The sequence below is a fragment of the Erithacus rubecula genome, assembly GCF_903797595.1.
Source record: "Erithacus rubecula genome assembly, chromosome: 1".
Lineage (NCBI taxonomy): Eukaryota > Metazoa > Chordata > Aves > Passeriformes > Muscicapidae > Erithacus > Erithacus rubecula.
Genome location: NC_136658.1, coordinates 3,536,143 through 3,561,549, shown reverse-complemented (window position 1 = coordinate 3,561,549; position 25,407 = coordinate 3,536,143). Strand labels below are relative to the sequence as shown.

The 25,407-nt window shown below is 36.8% G+C and overlaps 1 protein-coding gene across 1 annotated transcript in view; it reads right to left on the bottom strand.

The window, feature by feature from the left end:
- Positions 1-25,407, bottom strand: part of EPHA6 (EPH receptor A6) — a gene marked incomplete at its 5' end in the record, with an annotated part of 346,119 nt that overhangs the window by 70,885 nt on the left and 249,827 nt on the right. Inside the window, 4 exons of the mRNA XM_079308574.1 lie at positions 7,373-7,558; positions 12,669-12,794; positions 14,720-14,790; positions 17,480-17,588. Of these exons, the coding sequence (XP_079164700.1) occupies positions 7,373-7,558; positions 12,669-12,794; positions 14,720-14,790; positions 17,480-17,588 (492 nt within the window). The remainder of the gene's footprint in view (positions 1-7,372; positions 7,559-12,668; positions 12,795-14,719; positions 14,791-17,479; positions 17,589-25,407) is intronic.

Genomic DNA, 25,407 nt, shown 5'->3' with positions numbered 1-25,407 from the left:
TCTGGGCTTGTTAATTATCTCCTTGTTGATATCAGTGTATTCAGAGGATTTTCTCTGCAGCTCAAAGACCACTTGGTGTTCAGTGAATTCCATGTGGTAAAATCTCTCTCATCTCATCTTGTGCAGGTTTTGGCAACAGTGACTCTGCCAGTCTGATTTTGGGCAGTATTTGTTCACTTAGGCCACCAAGTCACATTTTTCAATGCTTATAGAGGTATTAATTGAAAACTGGAAGTAAATTGCCAGTCTTACCTGGAATGCTTGTATGCTGAAGAATGTGCTCAACTACAGCAGAGAAGAAAAAAGCAGAGAAAGGAAAGGGGGAGACTCTTTCCCAAAGCAGGTAAATTAATTATTGTCAGTCCAGGGAGATATATAAAAGCTTCTGTTGTTTTAGGAAGAAAGGTAATCAATTATGTGAATTCTAGCAACAGTACAGTGGTTTGTTCCAGATTTTTACAATAATAAAAAATCTGTACTATCCTTCTCTAGATAAATTAAGTCATTATCAGCTAAACTTATTTGCTTTCAAATTTTATTCAGCAGAAACTACCTTGTTAAAGTTTAGTTGAAAAATGACAATATTTACAGATGGGTGTTGTTACGAATCTATTTGAGAATGTCTGACTGAATACATTTGCCTCTGAAAATGTGTTTACAGGATTGTCATTAATGTTTTGTGCTTATATTTAGAATATACTTAAACTCAATACTCTGTAACTTCACACCATCTATTATGATGTTTTAAAATCATATTCTTTTTTTTCTCACATTGCTTCTCTCTTTCAATTGTGTCTCCCTTAACAGCTTTATCATCCTCTCCTGATTTACAAGCACTATGTTCATCTGAGAAGAAATGTAACATTTATGGATGAGTATTTTCTGCCAACTGATTTTCCACCCAGGAGTTTGGAAGGGATCTCAAACAGTTTGCATCTAAGTTATTTATTCTTCTGGAACCTGAGCTATGTATGTATTAAAAATCAGAAAGGTAATTCTAGTCAGTGAAATAGTTTCTTTTTCACACATCTAACTCTCACATTTCCATAAAATGCAATATCAGATATACATATGAGAAAATTACCAGTCCATTTTTCAATTCTTCTTGATATGAATCTGCTGTTAAAGATATCTTAAGCTTGGTGCTTTTCAATAGAAATTTGGGTGTGAGACTTAAAGCTGTAGGAAATATCACAATGCAAACTTTTGCAGCAGAGATTTGTATGGAGAGACTAGACCAGAAGGGTCTACAGGTAATAATAAACAAAAATATTAATAAATAATACTAAGCCCCAGTAATGGCTGCTATTGAAAAACCACACATATTTGAATATGAGTAACACAGTTTACATTTAAAACAGTTATTTCCTGCATGCCAATGGAAGATGTAGCAGGATCTGCCTGGAATGGGGTAAAACAACTCAAACTGTACCCTATGAAAGCAGAGTTATCCCCAGTATTTTCCCATGCTCAATCACATATGCATTTACTAGTATGTTCTTACCTCTATGCAGAAGAACAAATGACCACTTATCAAAATAAATCAACCAAATACAACTTGTGAATTGGGATTATTGATTGCTTTCTAGACACTCTTTAACCCCCTCCCTCCTTTGCCTGTCAGCTGCAATTGCCATTGTCATTTATAATTGTTCTCATCGTTGCTTTTATGGTTTTCCTGCATAGGCAACAGATCAGCCACGTTGTGCAGCAAATCTGTCAGCACAGTGCAATCTTGTCTCCCCCTGATATTTATTGATCTTCTGGTTGCAGTTGTTAAAAAACCCCCAACCCCTCATACATCTCCTGCACACTTGAAATATCTGGCCTTTTAACTTATTGTACCATATTCTTCTTTACTTTCATGGTGGAGGAAGAAATTGCATATTGTATCCAGATATTTCAGATGGAAAAGCAATCATCTGTGGCTAATAATAATGCTAATTATGAAAAATGATTACCACACATTCCCTTTGAAAGAAAAGGAAAAAGAAATAGTCTGGCTGTATCTTATCTACAGGATTTTATCTTTTTATAGCTGTTGGTAGAATCACTTTTGTCCCCTCTTTTTCTACTAGAACCACATCTCATGTCAAAGCATCTGAATATCTTTGAAAGTCAGGTTTTGTGTGTCTGAACACAGACATCTGAAGGCAAAGGATCCTGAGGAAAGTGATACCCTGTTTCTCAGCTGTAACCTGTGAAAGCAGAATTATGGAATTTAGTTATGTTAGATAGTGTACCCTGGTCAGATTAAGCTGCTGTTAACAGGGTGTCCCTGCTTGACTGGTTGACAATGTGCTTTTTCTTCACTGCTTATCATCCTGTGAAAGATGCAGCAGCAGAATTGACAGTCATGATGCATGGCTTGCTAACTGCAAAAAGGGAAAAGCAGAACACAGAAATGGGCCTGATTTGAACTGCAGGAAAACAAAATTCTCAGAATGCAATGCATGAAAGACAAATGTAAATTTTTACAGAGGGTTAAAAGCTAATTTTTTCTAAGTGTATGTGATTCAGGAGAACTGAGTATTGACTCCTAACTGTTGCCAGCAACCTTCAACACATGAGTGTGTGGTGGTTTGCATGTGTAATTTGAAATGTCCACACATTTTTACATGTGTAAAAATAGCTCAGGACTATCAACATTAATTACATTTCTTCCAGTAGCAGTCAGGAAGGGTAACCTATTTTGCAAGAAGGCTACAGATCCTTAGTGTTGTCTGTGTTATGTGTACAGCTTTAGTTTCCAGCTCTGTATTTCAGATAATACTTGAATAAACTGAGCTCATAGATTTGGCTAACAATGCAGGTGGTGGCTGTGGGTTTTGTGTTAATTTTTTGGCCACGCCAATGCTGGATTCAGAAATGTGTTCCAATATTTATCTATGAATAAGGATACAAAGGAAAATAAAGGGAGTGAGCCAAATTTAAATTTACAGCTCCACTTACTGAACAATTTATAACACAGCTGAGATCCTGCTGTTTTGTCTGTCATTATGTGCACAACTTCAATAATATTTTATCAGAATAATTCAGCTTTATGATCAATGCCATGTAAATTCCACTGCCTAATATGACACACATATAGTCTCACCACCACAGTGGATTGTCCCTAAGCAACATTTAAATTTTGCAGAATCCTGCTTCCTGGAATACAATTTCACCATCCATGACCAAGGTAAGAATATTGTCAATTTTGCCGTGAAAGTGACTTAGTCCCTCTGTGTATCAACAAAATATACAACATTATGTTTATAACAACCACATGTACTATAAAATATGTCACCTTCTGAAATGGATTCTGAACATCATTTAACAGGTGGGAGGAAAGGGTAACATTAAATTCATTACAGTAAAGGCTCAAAGGCCTAGAGCACAATGTATTGACTGAAAAAAAGAATTCATGATGTTCTGAATTCTTGGGGAAAAAAAAAAAAAGTCAAATATTAAAAGCTTCATACAGTAAATTCCAGTGAAAGAGGCTCATGCTGCTGCTTTACCTCCCCCATGGACAAAGTAAGGTGCACTGATTTTAGAGCTTTTGTTGCACTGAATGGGTTACTACAATAATTTGAAAAGAAACTCAATGATTAAAGCCTTAGATTTGATCTGCAAATGTGTGCCTGTAGATTTCACAACTGCAAAACTCTTCACAATTTGAAAGCCATTAAATCAAAACAGTGAGGAGACAATAATGGAATCATAAGTGTCATTCCAAACCCAGGCTCAATGTCTGAGGATGTGAGTTTACACAGAACCAGAGGTCTAGGTGCTGTCTTCATTTATCCTCCTTTTGTGAAGGGAATATTCTGAAAATCCTTCTGGAGAATACAAATGTACATAATACTGTCAAAGAAAATGAATGCCTTAAAAAGATTCCTTTTGTACATGTGACAGGTGTGAACCCTTTTGTAGTCAAATTTGGAAAGTGAAGCAATTCCTTAGAAATCATTTCTAAGAATTGGAAGCTATTTAGGGTAAAACTTGTGGGGCAAGGGAAGAAACAGATTATGAATGTAACAAAGCCATTTATGCATTGATATTTTTTCATTAAACCAGTATTATATACTACTTACTAAGTTTTGCTTTAAACTATTATGTAAGACACCATCAAGCTCAACTAACTGAAGATTCCAGACTGGATTTCTTCAAGTACAGTTCCAATAGTCAGGGGTCCCTTTTCATGCCTTTTGTAGATACAGTTATGCAGCCTGTTTTTTTTTGTTTTTTTTTTTTTTAAATTTAATTTATAGACTTTTAATGGAAATGTAGCAATGAAGACACATCTTATTTCTCTAGAGCCCAGCTTTCAGTGTTTGCTCTGGAGAAGGAAGTTATTGTCCTTATACCTGTTTGTGAAATAGCCACAGACATAAAACTCACCTGAGCATGCCCTGGCACACCCAAAAGAGCTCCCAAAATTATCACTGTGCTAACATGGCTTGAAAGGAAACATTGGTGCTTTTATGAAGTGCCCAACATCTAAGATAAATTTTTGAGGCAATCAAGCAAACCATGGTGTTGCTATAACAAAACCAAACAGGAATAAAGTTTCCCCTGTGAGTTCTGGTGAGCAATACAAGTGGATCCTGTTCTGTACCACTGTGTTTGCCTTGGCCCAGCAAATTGCCCTTGAAATGAACTCCCTGCTAACAAAGTTTGTGCTACTGTTCTGCCTACTGCTCTCTGTGATTAGGGACTGAAGCTAGGACAAATGAGAAATGAAGCAATAAGGAAAGGGAATTAAAGCTCTGTTTCAGACCTACTTTTGAGCAAGCTTAGTTTACCATTTCTTTCCTCCTGTACAGTACATATTCCACAGCAATTTTGAAAACAGTATAATTTGAAAGTTAACATTTGCTTAGCTGGTAGCACCAGATAAAAGCTCTCATTTGCAGTGAGCAGGCAAATTTGTTATTGCCCCAGTCAATAGCTATTGACCTGGTACAGCACTTCTGCTTATTACAACCAAATCCTTTTTCTTTTTTGTTCAATAGTCAATGACACTGTAATGGAAGGCACTGCTTACAAACTGATGCAATATCTATCAGCAACAGCTAGAAGTTAATGACTAATGGTTACACAGAGGAAAGCATGTGCTAAGAACAGCAGTACACATCTATTAATCAAATTTACTGCATCTGATGTGCCTTTACAGCTTAGTGGAACTGTAAGGCACATCAGATAAATAGTTTCTGTTGTTATTAATCAAGGTTTTAGCACAAAACACCTTTTATTCATGCTATCAATACATAAATAATTTGGCTAGGACAAAGTTCTGTCTGACTTTTAGAGCACACCTTTCAGTTACATGAAATTTGGATACTGCAATCCTACATTTACTACTTTGGCAAGGCAACTGCTCTCCTCCAAGCTGAAGTCATGTTATTCTCTAAATACCCCAGATGGGGCAGTATAAATGCAAAGCAACACCCTGAAGGCAGAATGGGAAGAGCAGAGTGCATGTGCCTTCAGGCTCCTTCCCTGCAGCAGAGCAAAGCTGCTCTGGGGACAGCCCTGTGCTTCACAATTATGGAACCTGCACTTTCTGGGCCTGGGGATCAGCTTTGCTCATAATTCACATAGCCTCTTTTCATTCTGTCATCATGGCTGTAGAATTGTTTTTAATCCTGCCTGACACCAAAATATTTTCTAAGTTCCACTATCTATTTTATATCTGAGAGATAAATATTTTTAGACAACAGTGTGACAATAACAGTAACACCTATTTTTATATTACCTTCAAACAAATATTACAAAACATTAATAAAGTTTGTTGACTCCTTGGTGAAAAGCAGAACTGCTAATGATGACTTTTTGGCTTACAGCTCTCTGTAATCTTTCCTGAAGAAACCAACACTAATATTGGAGCACTGATTTATCTGTTTGTTTCTCTTTTCTGAAAGCCACCTTGATTTCTTTCTGGACTGATGATGAGGCATTACAAAAAGAAAACATAAAAATGTGATAAAGATTAAACAATCATGTCATTGCCAGGGACATTATTATACTATACTCCCTATGCACCATTTAATTGGATTTAAACAATGCTCCTAAAATACAACGTTTTGCCTTTTTCAGAAGAGACACACCCTGCAAGATGTGTGATATTCATAAACCACCCCTGGTGGAATTTAACTGCTGATATGCTCAGTGTGAAGCAAGGAGCTAAATTCATTTAAGTTCCTACATATTTACATCTCTGGACAAGGTCCTCAGTGCTGCTCAGCCAGCATTAGCTTGTCTCCTTTGACAGGAGAGCAGTGGAGGGACTAAGCTGTGTCTTTCCTGCAGTGCAATGGGTTTTGTTAGTCTACTAACCAAACATATCTAAATAACAACAAATTTATCCTTGCAATACTGTGTGAGGAAAGAAAACCATCTTAATTTAGAACCACAGAGAGACAGATTTGAGCATGGTCAGGTCATTCCACAAACCTACTGAAATTCCATTCCAACAACACAAGTTCAGGAGCTAAACTTTCCTCTTTGTTCTTAGCTTTCCAAACATAGCTTTGGATGTTGTTTGGATGAGATGAAAACAGGAAATATTCATAACATATTTATTGTGTTTACTGTGATGGCAAGAGGACACTGCATTATGCACACAACACTTCCCTTTAAAAGAAAAACGAAAGTTCTGCAAATTAGCAAACATGGCTTAGTTGAGACAATGATTAATTTTTAAAAGAATATACCATAAGCTTTTTAATTCATTACTGAAAAAAGTTGTCACTGAGGAAATTACATGCATGTTAATTAGGCTTCTTAATTGTTAAGTGATAAATAGGTATTTCAGCCTTTCAGAGAAGTCCATAACACCACTAAACCTGCTGGATTTCAGAGGCAAAGGATCTCTCTTGGCAGCTGCAACAGTTATAAGCAGTAAAACATTTCAAAGATTATTCTGGAATTTTAGTCAATTATTTGCAGTATACAACAAGCTACAGAGAGTTTACTTTTTTTTCTTCAAAATAGGAAATTCATCTCCTCTACTACCAAAATCAGTAGATCTCAATCAAATAAATAATGAGCACTTTTGCAAAAATAAGATATTTTACAAGACAGTTTCATTGTCAGCTCAGTTACATTTATGGTTTTCTATTTCACAAGCACCTGTAAAGACTTCTCTTGAATGAAAATATTTGTTATTAAAAAATAAAAATGAAACATTTCAAATTGAAAACAGACAGGCTATGCATTTCCTATTACGGCACCAAACTTTGCAGTATTAACTGTCAATTATTTGGAAGATTTCTGAGAACTGTAACCCACACTGAAAGAGGAAATAATGCTTAATTTCAACATTAAATGATACAGAATGGGAAAGGCAGAATAAAACTAGTAAGGAAAAGTATTAGTGACTTACTTTTTGTAACAACTCCTTCAAGGCGAATGATATTGGGGTGATCAAACTGGCCCATGATACTGGCCTCCCTCAGGAAATCTCTCCTCTGCCTGTCCATGTAGCCACCCTTCAGGGTTTTAATGGCAACAGGGATCTCTCTTTTTCCTGGTGTCTTCAGACGCCCACTGCACACCTCTCCAAACTCCCCTAAAACAGATAAACACAGTAACTCACAGTGCCTGTGCAGGGAAATGCTCAAGGAACTCACACATCCCCATAGAACTGGACAGGGAAACAACTGATGGAATATTCAAAACTTATGAGTGTCATCACATCTCAGACAATTCAAATATTCAGCAGCACTTCACAAGAAATTATCATTTTTTACAGCAGAGATCATGAGACTTTGGCAAAAGCCAAAGCTTCAGCTCTCCCCACTGTGGCTCATCTGCTTTCCTTTGAGTCTGAACACTGGTATCAATATATCTGGGACAAATAACTGAGGAAGGAATGCAATGACACCTGTATTTTTATTCCACTGATAACAAATTATCTATGTAAAATATCCATTGATAGAAATATTTATCTCTGAGGGTGAAATATTAAGTGTTAGAAGCACTAAGAAATAAGTGCTAAATAATAAAGAAAATATAGCACTAAGTGCACTAAGACCTATATATTAAGAAAAGCCCTGAGACTATCAGAACACTTGACTATCCTTCAGCTACAGAAAGAATGCAAAAAGTACTTTATGCTGTTATGACCTAGAAAAGCACTTGCACGTGATTTATTTAAATGAACTTCCACACCTACTTGAAATTAATTACATATTTCCCTGTTCAGATAGCCAAAGGCCAACAGTCCCAGAAAATCTGGAGTTGTGCAGTGAGAGGAATCTCAAAACTTTCTCCTGATATTTCAGTGTGTATGTAGGGCCTGTGAAGGATGTGTGCCTCCCTGCAATCTCCTTGCACATTTGCTAACTCAGTTTGTATGGAAATCACAACTTTCCTTTAATCTTAAAGTCACCCAGAAGTTATTTTGAGTTCCTACCAAACATTCTTGGATGACTGCAGGTCAGCTTTCAATGGGTCATAATTCAGTAAATGAGAAACAATGTTCACAGAAATATTTCAAAGCATTTCACAGTGCTGGTTGATTTCACAACAAATCTAAATTTTTTACCACAGTCATTTTGGAATCAGAACTGCTAAAAACCAAAAAGCAAGTAATGTACAGATATATATTTAACTGGGATTTTAACACTCCATTGAGTGCTGTCTGCACTAGTTTTCCCTAAACTTTAAGGATAAAAGTAAACAATATTAAAGAACTCTATTCTGTAATAGTGCATCTCCTGATATGAAGCAAATCCAGACGAGAGGTACCTTAAAGGCACAACCTTCACTTCAGAAAATTATAACTCTCTGAAGTTACAGGATTAGAATAGATATTGTCACAAGACTTTTCTTTTATTAGATTCTGTTGCTTTAACTAAAACAAAGCTAAGTTTTATTAGTCAATGAGATCCAAGAAGAGTGAGATTAAAAGAACAATTTCCTAGCTTGTCTTTCACTTCAATAGCAGAGGCATCATCAAGTGCAGGAGTACAATTAACACAAGCTGAACATTAACCTCTGAATAAATTATCTAAAAAAAAAGTCAAGTGGTCCAGGTCTTCTTTGTGCAATTCCTCCCACCAATTCATTTCTACTTAATTTTTAAAAATAAATTAGAGATGTGTGAAAATATATGTCATTAGAGTAATGCTCTGGGATCTTTTGACAAAAGGGTAAATTGTGTGAGGATTTTTCTATATGATTTTGCCCCTTTCACCTTTAGAGGGCTCTCCTTAAAACTTTGCTTGCCTGACTACTTGTACTTGTAAAGTCCTTTCATAAAAGAAAGTCATGAAACCTGAAGGTTTTGCAGGAGACATGGTCTGTCAATCTTCTATTCTGTGACATGTTCAGCAGGACTAGAACACTTCTCTAAAGTCATGACCTTATTGCATCTTGCTGGTTTTTCAAGCTTAAATGCCTAAAATGAGGAATATCTCCAATTTCTTTCTCTTGATGAAACAGTGAAAAGCAGAAGTACTATAGCCTTAATATCCAGATTTTTAAAGGAATTTCATCATGGATAAATCTGCAGAATTGCAAAATCTCTTTTTAAGACTAATTTGGAAAGGATAGGTAATAGAATAAACCATTTTGATACTACAAGATTATACAAGAACACTGCAGCTTCAGAATTTCATCAATAATGGCATTCATCCCTCAGGGACTGTAAAAGGCTGTTACCAATGGCTTTAAAATGAATTAAACTGAAGGAAGCAGCTGAACAACTTGCAATTCCAAGATTTATTATCTGTACAACATCCAAAGCAGGGGAAGGAACCTCTGCTTCTTTCACCTTCTTTTTTGACACGTGATTTGGAAAGTAAGGAAGAAATTTCCCTCCCTTTGGATATTGGGATTGATAAACTGGTGAACACAAAGACTACCAGCAGGTTTTTTGTGACATGATGTCAAACTGGAGATCATCAGCTTACAGAACAGACAGTTCCTACATTTAGGAACTGAAGGTGTGCAATAACTTCTGTTTTAGATAGATGGAGGTCAATGGTATAATTTAAAGCATTGAATTATTTACACTGAGAGTTTGACAGGATTTCATCCCAGAGTAGCTTTTCTACACTTCTGTTCAGATAAAGAATTTTCAATGTTTTTAAAGTCAAAGGGGAATGGGTTCAACCAAAGGGGTTTTAAAAATCTAAGAATCTCATTCTCACTGCTCAAGTTTGAAGATAAACAGGATAAATGTTGACCCTGCAGCAGCTGAGGTTCCTGACTGCATGTGTAATAAGTTGAAGCTAAGAGCCAGATGTCAATGAAGTCAACATTTTTCCTTGCTCCAGGGAAAAGGCTGATCACAACTAGAGAAAAAGATAGAGTCCATTGCTTGTTCAGTTTTAATAAAATGCAAATAATCTCTGGTTTAATGACACAAACCTCATCCATCTCACTGTGTACTATACAAGAAGGAGCTAATTGAGCAGCCTAGAAATTTAATCTGAGCAAGCCACACATCCCTTTCTGCATTCAGCAGCATATATGTGATATTGAAGGTGAAACAGGAGCAGTCTGATGTGCAGCCTGGTATTAGTGCCTGGGATCAGAACAAATGTCTCACAGCACAGACAGTGGCTGCTGACAGAATTGGAAGGTCACAGCACCAAATGCAGCTCAACTCACTTCCCCATTTCAGTCTTTACACTTGTGGGAGATTTAGATCATGCAAAGAACATTGTCTGCTCTGGGAAAAACTGAAGAGTTGGTCTCTTCCTTGAGTTTCAACATTTTAACAAAGAAAACAGGAGGACAATTGTAAATTTTAAGACAGACTTGACAAAGTATCTCTGGGAATTCATTGCTTAAACCAAATAGCAAGAAGAGATGGGGCAGAAGAAAGTGTATGAGCAAGATATAATTACCAAATACTTGAAAATATAACTTGGGTACAGAGTTTGTTTGAATTAAGCTGAAAAAAGGAACTGCATTACTGAATTATCAAAAACTTCTGGACATGACTTTTTCCATTAAAAAACAAACTGGAAACTGTTATCAAGAGAAGAACAGTTTTAAAAATATCATGACCAGAAATGATAGAAGTTTTTCTTCCAAGTATTTGTGATTTTCTCCTTTAGCAGTTTCAAAATTAAACCTTTTGGTTCTTGAATGGAAATAATTTTTGTTTGAAAAACTGAAGTTACAAAAATTAAAAATGAGAATGATTGGACAAAATAATTTGTTAAAACAGAACAAATTTATAAGTGCATCTATTCACTGACTTGCTAAAAGATATAAATGTTTCATTTTGAAGAAGATGTTGATTTTTGGTTTCATTTAGGTGAAAATTGTAAACATCTTTTAAAAGTAATTATCTTGTAATAAGAAATCCATTTTATATCCAATTGAAATGTGTAATACAGAATTAGAGAGAATGCACAGAAATCTTTAGGGCTGCTGAGAATTATACTGATATGTCCCTGAGCAGCTACTGAAGAACTGTGTGGGAATTTGTACTCTCCCTGCCTCAGCCACAGTATTTAACCTGTATCTTGTATACATGGAATTGGGTTTAAATTTCATTTGCAAGTCCTGTTTGGTGAGTATTTTTTAAGTTGACAAATTATCCATGTAATTTCAAAAAATAAAACCCATAAAAATAAAACCCATAAAAGTAAAATATGTCAAAGCATACCCTTCCATGCATACAAGAAAATGCAGAGAGAAGCTGAGAGAAGAGTTTTCATAAATGAATTAAGATGAGATAAAAGACACAATTTTAAACTGAACCAAAACAGATAATCCTTGTCTGTTGTATTCAACTGAAATCAGCAGTTCCACAGATGTGGAATGTAGCTCAACTTGCTTTATAATCGAAGATATCAATATCTACAGTGTGTCTGAAGAAAAGGAAGAAATAGAAGAAAGCAAACTGAGTGTTTTCTGCCCTCTGGGGGCTCTCCCAAGCTGGTAACTCCAGAGCTGCACTGCTCCAGCTCCAGATGATGTGTCCTAAGCAATTGGATAGACTGGAGCACTCCAGCACTATGGACTGCAATGTGAAACAATTTTCTCTTTTACTTTCAGGTCAATACTTTCTCTCTCCTGTCTGCTACCAGACCTGGTTTTATTGCTGTAGGATTATTGCACTACATTTTCTAGTGCATAAAACACTTCTTAGCAACACTGGAGATATTTCCAGTGTAGTAACATATTAAATGAGGGGTTTAAACTGAAAAATACCCTTCCTTTCTACAGTGACTAAGATATATGCTACAAATATAAAAAAGAAGGATTATAGGGCATCATCTTTCATACTGTCATCTTATCAACAGATCTTCCTCTTTCCCCTCTCTGCCAGTGATCCTTCTCCACAAGGAAAAGTCTATCCCAAGCCAGCCTTTCCTTTTCCTCCCTCATACTGCTTCCAGTTTTCAATTTGAGAATAATTTTTTTCTCAGTCTTCTATATTCAGAACTTATATCCCCATAGAAAGAGATTCTGATCTAATTTCACTCTCAGTGACTGAGAATACAAGACAGTAACTATGGTGCATGCTGAGTGACACAATGTTTTGAATGTACCTGGAATAAAACTCCAAAACAAAATAATAATTAAAAAAACCCCAACAAGCCAGGCAAAAAATCAATTATATGCAAAAAACTGATAATGAATTAATTTCCTAATGCTTATGAAAACCAGCATTGCCATGCCTGGAGAATTTTTTACAGTAGGTATAGTTTTACCTGCCCCAATGACTCTTTCAATACGAATTCTTGAAGGATCAATCTCCTTGGCAAACTCATGGACAGCAAGGGATGGGTCTTCATATGTGTCTGGATCTATGTAGGTTTTGAGTCCTGGGAAAGGTACTGCAAGAAAGAGAGAATAACAGGAATCAGGAACTCCTTGCCGTTCACACATTGCAGCAATAGGTTTTTGGTTTTTTTGTTGTTGTTTTTTTTTTTTTTTTTTTTTAACTAGACAACTGAAAGGACTGAAAATAATATGTTGCATCTTCCAGGTTTAGAATTTCAGAACCCAACAGAAGAGCTAGTCACTTGAAAAGGGGTCTGCAGAGACACCCAGTGAGGGCTTAATGATAATGAAAAGCACAGCCTCAAAACAACAGTGATCATTGCCAAAGTAGTTTATCTTCCCCTTTGCTGCTCCTTGGGCAATTGAGGCAATCTGTCCTTTACTTTGAAACAGTTGTTTCTAGTTCACTCCTTTCATTCAGGAGAGGATGGCTGAACATCCTTTTTTGCCAAGCAGGTCAAATCTCCTTTTCAAAGTTCCTTGTCTCTGAGGATGAGTCCTGAGCTGTGCTGCTTTGTTCTCTTCTGATCAGCTGGAACAGCCAGAGAGCCAGGTGCAAGATGACAACAAAAATATCCAAAGCCATTTTCAAGATAATTTCTGTCTGTTTCCTTGGAGATGGCCATGGCAGCAGTGGGCTGGTGCCAGATTGCTTTGGCAGGCTCCAGCAAGCTGTGATTTTCTGGCATGGCTGATATCCCTTGTGTTCCTGAGTATAGCATGTCCAAGAACTTGTCTTGTTTCTTCTGGACTATCAGGATGGGGATTCTTTTAGGCTGCTGCCATATCATGATGAAGTTCTGGAAAACTTTCAACCCACATTATCACAAGTTGATGCTAATAATCCATTAATTTATCAGGATAAAAAGAGGCATCTGCAGCTGGGTCCAGAGAGTCCCTTTAAAAAAGAATGAAGCATTTCTCAGCCTTCTTTCTCCTGTCAGTTAATAGCTGAGTCTAAACCAGCAATTCCTCTTTATTCTTGCTTCTGTGGAGCACATTTATGAGTAGAGACTTGCCTCCTCCAGTGTGATGCTGAGATTACTACAAATGAATGGGAAGGCTCAGAGATGAAGCTTTGTGTCAACATGAAATACAGTCACCATTTACCTGGCCTGAGAGACACTGAGTGAGGTTTTTTTCAAATTTAGTCATGGTCTCAGAGGCATATATCAAACTCTCCAGGAGAAGAGTTTTTGTATTCTTCTATTTCTGGCCATGTTTGGAAACAAATGACCAAAATAGCTTTCTAGGCAGTATATTTATGGGCAAATGTGCCCTTTTCCTTGACAGAAAGAGACACTTGGCTCAATATTGTGGTGTCACCTGAAAAAATATTTTACTTCTGGTAACTTCTGTGTTGATCATAGCATTTCCAGAGATGTTATCAAAATGATGAAAGAAAATCTGATACCCTTTGTGCAATACACTTTGAATAAAAGAAAATAGATTTAAATTGCTACTCTAACAGAAAACAGTAAGACAACTAATTTAAAGTAGGTAGGTAAACTAAGCTATATAAAATAATTACTGCCCATGAGAGATCACCAGGATTTTCTCTCACTGTACTGATCAGTGAGCAGGAACATGAGGGAAGACAACCCATTCCACTTCTTATTTCTTGGGTGGCTGGAAGTGTAGATCCCTAAATCCAAAGAGAACTAGATACATATAAGTCATACAGTCACCAAGAGAGGAATTTTGAGGCAGAAATTCAGTACCTAGTACAACTGAGAATTCAAAGAAATACACCTGAAAAACCTCCTAAATATTATTATCTGAATACCAAAAAACCCTTTAATAACTGGAATAGATTTAGTGAAAATGCAAACAAAAATAAAGACTGTTGAAGATGCAGATAATAAGGAACAACTTAAATAATCAGATTAAAACATCAAGGGCAAAAGTTGTCCAAGAAACAGTGGACTTTCTTAATTTCAAATATGATACAGATATTATATAGTGTTGAACTACTTACAGTGTCCATTTTGCAAATGAGCCCTTCTTTTCTCCTCAGATTTCATCTTGGCCTTTATGTACCACTGGCATCTTTCAAGAAAAACAAGTGAGGCTTTAAATAAAATACTTGCCATGAATAAAATAGATGCACACCAAGTTTTATCTGCATTTTTGTGAAAACCAAATTCTTTGCATTTGGAATATCTATTTACTTATGAATCTAAAGAGGGAAATATACATGATGAACTAGAAATAAATTATATACAAAGATAACCAGATCATGGTTGAATGATTCAGCATGACAATGACTTCCTGACTTTAAGTTTGATGTAATACTTTGGTTTTTAAGTTTGACTCCCCCAAAGAATTCTGATACTTCAATAATTACTATCCTAAATTCTTGTTTGTGTACATAGGTGTGTGGTAATTAAACCTTATCCCCTTAACTTTCATATACAGTGGGTAAAATACCCTTTTTTTTCATAACAGAATTATAATAACTTCACCATGTTTCATGAAAAAAGAAAGCATTTTTTTCACATCAGGACCCCTTTTTTTCCTCTTTTGCTGAGTAGTTCTGTGCAGTCTGAGCTGCTGAACACTGCCAACCTGCAGGTCTATAATGCTGATTTAGGGGGGTCACAGGACAGGACCAACTGCTTCAGTCAAAAAAACCCAAAATATTTGCTCTTTGTCTTAAAGCTCTTCCTCACTCACTGAGCAGCCTGAAAATTACTATTTAGAAGGAAATCTGGTTTAAGGGATGGCAAAGGGGTGTTGATGGCTGTGGAGAGCAGCAGTGCCTGTGGACATGTGCTCTGGAGTACAGACACAGTTCCAAAACCAGATTGGAAAAAAAATTACTGTGTGAATATTAACAGTATTATAAAATTAAATAAATTAAATGGTCAGTATATCCTTACTAACACTGGAGATGTGTGAGGAATAGGTGAACACACCCAGCTCATTTCAATGGTTTGTTGGAACAGTCACAAGTTCATTCACATACACAGGAGGTAATGAGGAAATTAAGGGCAGAAACTCCAGAAACTGATACACCCTTGGGGAGAGAATGCAGACCAGTGGATTCTCAGACTGTGGAAACTCTAAGATTGAACACCATTTTCTGGTACTCCCTGAGGATGCCAGTCCCATCTTTTAGGACCTGAACAAATATCCTCTAGGGTGCCACCTGTCCAGAGCCCTGAACACAGTCCTTACACTCCAAGAGCTTGCCCAAGGGATCAAAGAAACAAAACCTCACCCAACCTTCCTAAACATCCATGTGGCCCCAAAGTTTGACTACAGAAGTCAGTGATTAATTACCAGCAGAGGAATCTGCTCATTCTCTGCTCATGCTGGCTGCAGGACAACTGGAGATAAGACTAAATCAGACTGAGCTTTAACATCCCATTTCCTGAAACCATGACCCCAGTGCTGTGTCTTGATGTGTCTGCTGCTTTCATATTCCCATCTGCACGTGACAGCTGTGCTTGCTGCTTGCTCCTGGTGGATAATCACCAGCCAAGGGCCAGGCAGGTGCTCATTTAACCCAGCCCCTCCACTCTGAATGGGCTCATCAGCAGCCCTGAGACTCACAGCTCATCAAATTGCTCATTCTAAACACTGAAGCAGAGCACATCTGTAGGGTACCAGTCACATTTTTCATGCTGAAATTCGCTTCCAGTCCTAGAGTAAATTGAGTATTTATTCAGAATTTTCTTGCTCTGTCTTCTGTGGAACATGCTCTTACTGCTGCATTTAAGCAGCACTTCAGAATGAATTCCTATCTTACATAATTGAAATGGTCCCACTGAGTAAGGCAATGGAAAGAAAAAGAATCTCTGATATTCTTAGCATTAGAAAACAGGAGGAAGAAATAAAGAAAGGAAACCCATTTCCATATATTTTTTTTTCATTCCTGAGTTTAGTGATTTTTTCCAAAGGAAGTGTTTGAGTTCTGTTTCAGGATTTCACATACACGTTCCACACAATCATTTTCTCTGGAAATTTGTATCTGTCTAAATAATTCCTCTCTCTTCTAAAAGATTCTACTGTTTGTCACCTTCTGTAATAATTGCAGTAATATTTACTCAGCCTCTAAGATTATCTAAGGCACAATATGTTCCAAGGTTAACTGCTCTTATTACCCTCACCAGAATGTTAGATTTAACTGGTTTTATTATTTAGCAGAGAGAGCATTAATTCCCATAATGGCAGCTTCTGCAGTGCCATATTGAGTTGCTGGGGTATTGCAAATAAAACCTCTGGCCTGCACTGATAGAACTTCATTTTCTGTTCAAATTAGAGGTAATACTGTAACAGCAAAACAGGTGTGTAATTACAAATCTAAAAGTGCAGCACCCTCTGTTGATACCTGAGTAGTGCACTCCTAAAGTTTTGCAATTGACACTTATGAGATTTGATAAAATACACTGTGGGGATTTTTTTTTCTTGTTTTTTCCCTTGTAATGTCAGAGCCTTGAGGGTGCAGTAGGTATACTGTATTTTTAAATTACCACTCTGTAGGAAAGAGGTCCAGAATCTTATTTTTAAAATATCCAAACTATTTCCTGATTTCACATAATTTCTTCTCTCTCCAAACTGCATCTTTATGAAAGGCATTTACAAAAGAACTGTATTACCAGTACTGAACAAAGAGGATATTCCATTGTGTCTAACCCTAATTTTAGCTCTGAAAATGTGGTTTAATTACTTAAACGCTATTCTTAAATTCTTAATTTTACATGGGACTATATGAGAACAGTGTTTTAATTACCTGCCAGTGATGAGGAAGAACAAAGTGAGGATGACCAGGAGAGTGAATCCACCAACAGCAGCAGTGGCAATTACAAGGATCTGTCCCTGCTCTGCAGCCATATCAGAAGCTGAAAGAGAAGCACAGAAAAAAAGAGGTTGATGCTCCATCCATCACCTAGGGATTCTGCAGAATGGCTGAAATAATTTCTAAAATTTACTAAAGTTTGAATATGACAGGATTTTGGAACCAAAACTGTATTTTCTTCCTTAGCTTTATTTATCTTAACCCTGCACCTAATTCAGAAGTTCTGAAAATCTTCCCACCTAATGTGCAGCTTCACACATTCCTCAGCATGTCTGGTGTTCAGTTTCATTGTCACAAAATACACAGACTTTATCATAACATGCTTTATCATAACATCATTAACAACTCTGTAGTTGACAAAAAATTTTACTTATGCCTCTTGTTTTTCTCTCTGCTTTTTATAATAAATTTAGAAGTTAAAAAAGTTCACCTGAAATCATCCATCGCTGGACACTTCCTAATTTTGTGGATTTATTGTGTGTAATATTAAATCTTTACATTGAGACTTTACCTACTTACAGTGCAGCTGGTCCTTGCTGTCCAAATACTACATGAGCTGAAAAAGAATTAGGCTCATTTTTTTTCTCTGTCTCCTGTCTTGTGACTCCAAAGTTTTATTTGTTAAACTCTGCTACACTTGAACATTTACACCGCATGACATTTACCCAATTCTTACTATTTCCATGGGAAATAAAACATTGTTTTGAAAGAAGAAGAAATAATTTTATTCAATGACTTCTGAAAACAGGAGTAAATACAGAAAAGGAAATAATTTTTACATCAGGGAAGCAACTTTGATTTGGTAAACTTGCAAACTGTTCAATAAGCAAAATCTTCAGCTTTCTTTAGGCATCAGGTGATTAAAGCTTAGGGAAATCACCTAGGCTGCTGTCTAGAAAGCTCAGCAGGCAATATTCTCTCCCTGCAGCTGATGAAGCTCAATGCAATGCACACAGAGCCTCATAAAACATTGTTTCCTAAGAAAAGTGTGTGGATTCTGAACAATGTGTGTGGCTTAAAATTCAATGTGTAAATCAGCTTTGTTAGACTAGCAAAGCAAATAAAAACAATAGTAGCTGATGTCAAGTTTTCAGCAAAACCAACTTTTTAGGTTTCTGCCATTAGGCTCCTGTCCAAATAATTTGATGGAAGCATGCACAGGCAGTAAATTACTTGTGGTCAGACAAGTTAAACACACACATCTTCCAATAAATGATGGAGCAAATATTGACTGAACAGTTAAATGATATCTAGTGATGTTATGGGAATGGATTCCAGCTCTGTGTTACCTTCCATAGGTTCAGGTCTAGTTGGAAAAATGCAACATAACAAATATCATGCCACACAAGTAACAATTCAAATTGCTGAATACCATTTTCAGAATAGTGAGAGTTGTGCTAAATGTGGCAAAGATATTAAAGTCAGGCACAGTTTGAATTGTATATGGAGAAGGATTCAGAGGAGTCTTTCTTGCCCATCTCTGCAGTGGAAAGGAAAGGACAGACTGCAGCTCTCCTTTTGTTTTTAATAGGAAGAACATATGTAAAAAAATAGTGAATTTGGCAGGAAGAAAGCAAACCATGAGCTCAGATTAATTAGCTGTGATTTTTTTTTTTTTTCAACAGACATTCACTGCCAAGGCCAACAACCCAGGAATTTCTTGATACAAATGTAGGGACTGACTCCACAGCCCCAAGAAGCACCTGCAGTCACATTAATGAAGGGGAGAAACTCAAAACTGACTGAAGTTTTTTCTGCCTGTAAGCAATACAGGCAGTATTTTTAATTTTTAACTGAGACTGTACCTACTGGAAAAATGATAATTCTGTTTCTCTTGTTTGTATTTTAGAGGCCAGAGTCAAATACATTAGCATTTTTTAAATGTAGTTAAATCACTAAAAGGACCTTTCAAGCCTGAAACTTCCAGATGACCTTAATCTACCTGTCAGATAAAAATGTCAAATGACAGACAAGTATAACTGGAAAATGTGTATTTGTTAAAAACTAACAGAGAGGCAGGTAAGGCAAAATGATGGAAATACTTATTTTTGCTGGAAGTGATCCCTCAATAAAATCCACAAAAGCACAGTGCAGTGAACAACACATATAAACACATGGTATGCACATACAGAGATTTATCACATACAGGTAAAAAGGTTCCACAAAGAACTGTTTAGGCAGTGAGAAGACAGTGATCAGGGACTTTCAATACTTAGAATTTTTACAGTATTTTGCCATTCTAAATTAAATTCTATGTGTCTCTCAACCTCTGCTCTTTTCTTATTTCTCCAGCCTTCTCTTAAAGTAAAGTTCAAGCTGTAAATACTAAGAGCTTTAATTGTTTCTGTTGTGCATGTTCTTGAATATTTTTCTTGTGTATATTGGTCTATGACCTGTGTTTCTCCTCAGAACTTCTTGATTATGCAAGACAGAAAACTCAGTTTAAAAAATAACTATGGCAGGTTGCAAAGTCAAGCAAGTTCCTGCAACCTCATTTCATCTCTTTGTGTGTATATATGAGAGTTCTGCATTTAATCATGGAAGTACACAGCATTTTTTTCCAGAATCTCATTTGTTGGACAACATGGCTAGCATTCCTATAGCTTAAATCAATGTTTTGTTGTATCTACACTGTCCAGGGCACCTCAACTCTATCATAAACCATGAGCAGAGCTTAGCACCACTCTAACTGGGCTGACTGCTTAGTCTGGAACTGTATCTGAATCTCTCTGTCTGCTCAATAAATTCATTTGGACACCTAATGAAAACACTTAAAAACATGAAAGGAAAAGGGAGAATTTATGACCTATCCAAGATGTTTCAGTAGTATACTGCAATGTTTGAGTGGCAAAACTCTTCAAGCACATTTTACCTGCAACTGAAGTAATTAGACAAAATCATTTAAAAACTGCAGTATGGATTATTATATATGTACCCAGGATATTATCCAGATAAACTCCCCACTGCCATTGCCCTTTATGCTTAACTCATGTTATATGCCTGAAATGATGCTGTAGTTTCTAATAGCATCATTCCACCTTCCTTGCTTAACACCATGCCCAGAAATCCCTTTTGCATCCAGCCTGGTGTCAGTTCTGCCCCTACAATCCACTTTTTAAATCCATGCCCTGTCTCATCCTCTCTCTAGGTTGTTCATCCAAATGTATGGAAGAGGAATTATACTTCCACTCCCCTCTGAAGGGAAATATCCTGAGGCTTCCTCATTTCCTCGCTGGGCACACTGGGAGAAATGGTGCAGATGTTTTAGTCACAGTGCAAGAGGCTGAAAACCAGAGAGAATCTTTCAGCTCTGCTCTTTCTTTGAGCAGATTTCTCCAAAACATTTTACAAGTTTGTGCATTTGGTATAAAAGAGCTGGAAGCCCTAATGACAGCTCACTTCTGTCTCTCAGCTACATCCTTTTGTTACTTCAATTTGACATCTATCAGGCAGCACACTCTCCAGCAGACTGAAAGATAAAAAAAGTGACAAAAAGACAGCCAGACTGATAACAGTGAGTAGCTGTAAGACAGATAAGTGTGGACAGTGAGCACTGGAGCTTTACCAGACAGGAACAGGCTGTCAGGGGGATTTACAAGGCATTGCAAACAACAGTGCTTAAGAACAACGTGTAAAAAAACCCAGAAAGTCTCATTGGGGCAACCCTTACATTTTCACAAATGAAAATGTAGTTCCTGTGCAGTTCCTGTGATACAGTGAGCTGATGGGCTCCAGTCAAAGGAGAAATGAGAAGAAAAAGGAAAGGTGATCTTAAAAGGGGCTGTCACTAGCATAAGAATGTAAAACTTTTTGGTGTCTATTCACCTGAAAAGCTTTATTCCAGTGTTTTCCTTAACATCCACTTTATGGCCAGTGGGTACATGGAAAGCCTGTGCAGGCAGTTCAATATCTGGGCAAGGATTTTGCTGCTGTTTAGGAAACACAGAGGAAAAGTGAAGCCTCTGGGTTTTCTGGACACACACAGCAGTGCACTCAGATAGACCAAAACCAAATGTGAAGAAGAAATGGCTGGAAGTGTTAAACATAGCAAAGAAATATTTAAAGATTAAAATGAGACATTCTTTGGTATCCAGTGCTGATTAATACTGAGTGAACAGCAGGATGAGGCAGAGGTTGGGAGAGATCCAACAAGAAGTTTCTAAACATATCTGTCATCTGATTTGTTTTGTTTCAACAAGGAATTAAATTTACTATTATCAAAATATAAAACATTGTTAAAAAAAAAACAAACCAAAAATCTCCATTTGGCATTGATAATGCAATATATTTTCTAAAAATCCTAGGGAGGGTTTTCTGTCATGGCATGAACCAGGGCATGTGCTTAAACCAGTAGTGGACCTGCACTGGAATCAGTGATCCAGGATCCTTTTCTTGAGCTTGGGAATTCTGGAAAGAATCACATCTGGTGGCAAACCCAAAATAGCCTGATTTGAGGATGAAAAGTTAAAGGTAGATTTTGTGGATGTGGGAAGAGGGAGAAGAATGTGAAAATTCAGCAGAATTTTTTGGCAATATACAAGAATCACATCTGAGGTAAAGAAATTAAAGTTATTTATCCATCAGGACTGGAGTTTGAGCCAATTATTTTTTCACAGTCTTCAACTTTCTAAAACACTTAATCAAGTATTCCATTAGCATTTCTGAAATGTTTAGGGTTTTATTGTTAATAATTTAAAGTATACAAAGTCTGCATTGCTTTTGGATTAAATATCTTCATGTGCTCCCATTTACCATTCTGTTCAGCTCAAGCACAAGTCCATTCTGCATAAATGCAACTTTGTCCTTTAGGTCCCTTCTACAACAAGCCAACCATTCCACTTTCAGATTATTTTTTCCTAATGATGGGAAGGCTGAGAAGGAAAATAACCTTGGTTTTAGAACAAGCCCTGCTTTGGCATGAAAACTGCCTAAAAGCTGTAAATTGTTCAATATTTTACAAATTCCTCAGGGCAGAAGGATGTCTGAGGTAATGTAAAAAAAACACTTCTCTAGGAGAAAAGTTTTAATCATTAATTAAAAGAAAAAAAGAAAAAAAACCCAACAAAACCAACCAACAGAGGTATTACAAAAACAGCTGGTTAGAAGAGAAGGGAAAAAAAAACAGAGAGGGTAACAGTCAGAGATTAAAGCATCTCTGCCCTAGGAAATATGTTTTTTTTTACTGTCAGAACACATTTTATTTTCTGTTAGGAAGGACCAAAGTGTTTTTGTGGTGACTCAGATAGCTGGTAATTCTGACAGATAAAAGCAGGAACTGCAAGTGAGGTTTATGCTCCAATTTCAAGCCCCAGCAGTGGCAGCTGTGTATGAAAACCTGCCAGCTTTGCCACCAGTGTTTTACCTGTAAGGTGCTGAAACAGAGAATGAACACAATGGCAACAAGAAACACAGTCACAAGTGGAGGTTGCTGTGCTTTGGAAAGGTTTCACATTTCCCAGGTGCAGCCTCTGAGCTTCAAAAGGGGGAGAAATGCCTGTCAGCATCCATTCATCCATCCCTGCTTCCTTGAAGAGAAGTTTTCTCACTATCCTAGGTAACTCCATTTCCTATCACAAAGAAAATACAAAATTCACTCTTTTGGGTGCTCCACTTGTTTATCTTTGCAGCAGGGAGAAGAGTTGTACAATAGAGCTCCCCAAGCTGTGGCTGCCTCTGTCAGTAAGAGAGGGTGCTTCTCAAAAAAACACATCAGCATTAATTAGTTATTTTACATATATAGATTTGGTCTTCTCTCTCTCTCATGCACCACCTTTAGCAATTGCATCAAAATGCTTTACTGTTCCTGGAAATGATGTATCTATTTTATTCTTTTTCACTTTATAACTGAAGGGACACAGGTAGTGTTTCACCCAGTGCATCACAGAAAGCAGGACATTGTCCTGTCAGGACAGTATGTTTTAGGACATTGATATACACATCTCAAAACTGATGAATGATTAATTTTCTATAATTAGTCTATAAAAGAAAAAGCCCTAATTTTGGTTGCTACCTTTACTGCTACCTATTAACAAATTCTCTCAACATTCAGGGAGGGTAAATGGAATAACCTTGGACATTTACCTCCAACTGCTCTGAGAATTGTTCTCCACTGTAACATGTTCAATTGGCAAAGAGCTGAAGAATATTACAAGCTAGGGCCAAGTAAGGAGGGTTTTTATCAAACACATGACTTACAATAGTTTTTGTTATTTTTGTGTGTTAGTTGATAAAATTTCTGTTCATAACACAGAATTCTAAAACACTCTATTCTTCCCCACCTTCTCATGAAAATGCTACTCTTGAGTTAATTAAAATCTAATCGAAAGTCCTCAAAATGTAATTGCAAAAGTGGAATTTTCACCAAGTAACTTGTTTCTAGCAAGCAGGGATGGAGGGAGCTGCACTAGTCTGCCTTGGCCTAATATTGTTTGCTGTCCATCAGAAAAATTCAGAAAAATGTATATTAAAAAAATCAGAAAATTTCCAGCTGAGCTGCACACTGCCAGAATAGTAATGATGAAGAGAGATTTCTACACAGCTGGACCAGGACTGGTTTGTAAAAGATGTAGGCCAGCAAGGGCAAATTAACATTTATGGATGCTGACAGAACCAAACAGCCCAAATCTCAACAAATCCAAACCTCTCTGTGTACATGTTAGTCAGCATCTTGAAATACTTACAAAACCATTGCTGTATTCTATTCATGTGAAATAATGTACTACCTTAGGCAGCAAGTGCTTAGACATAGAAGTAAAAGAAATCAGAATTATTGGGAGATAAGCTGTGTTAGGTCTGTTTATGGCATCATAGGCAGATTTATTCTCCAGTTTATTTCAGTATCAGGTTCAGCTTTGATGTTGTACTTCAAAAAGAATGTCAAAATTAAGCTCACCATGCTTAAGAGCCAGCTGCACCAATGCACTGGGAAGGAGAGATGGGGCTAGGAGGGAATAAGGGGAATGTCACTCCCAGGAGATTCCCTCAAAACCAATGAGGGAAATGTCACTGGAGCCACAGTCTTCCTGATTTAGATGGGAAATTTTCACAATGTGAAACCTCATAGAGGCTTAAATGCCATTTTCTTTATACATGAATTAAGCCTCATATCTATTGCACCAGAAGATACAGACAAGATCTACTGAAATTCTTGAAAGCACCCAAGTGCTCAACTCCTATTCAAACCAATTGGCTTAAGTACCTAGAAAATTTTAAAAAGTCCAATTAGGCATTAAGCACTTGGAAATCTATCCCTGATTGACTTTTGAAATAGAAGTTGAGAAGCAATAAAAATGGAACACAAATCCCTGGGTGCTCTTGTGAGCACTTACATAGTTTTGAGTCTGTACATTAGCTTAAACAACTTGAATTCTAAAATACTAATGAAAAACATGGTATACATAATTGGCTAATTAAAGCAATTCAATTAATGAATGTTTTAGTGTTGTATCTACTACACTAATTTTCTCTCAAATACATGTAAATACCTTTTTCTATGTTTCTTTGAACATGGAGGGCAACACTGGACAAATATAAAATTGTTCAGAGCGTGAACATCACATGTGAAGCCTTTTTGTGTATTTTGTAAGAATAGGAAGGCCTCTTGCTTCTTAGTGCCAAATTTAGTAGGTTTACTGGTTGATAGAAACACATATAAAAGTTGTCAGTTTTTTTTTTTTTTGTGGAGTCTGAGAGAACTGACAACTACAGAGTGAAGAGTCCATCACTGGGAGCTTGCTGGACTTAGGGCAAGCCTGGCTAAGTATTTCTAGATGTCAAGAGACAGGACTTCTATGAGGAAAGAAAGGATCAGAGAATCCTAGAGCATCTTAGCTTGGAAGGGACCCATAAGGAAATTTTATGGA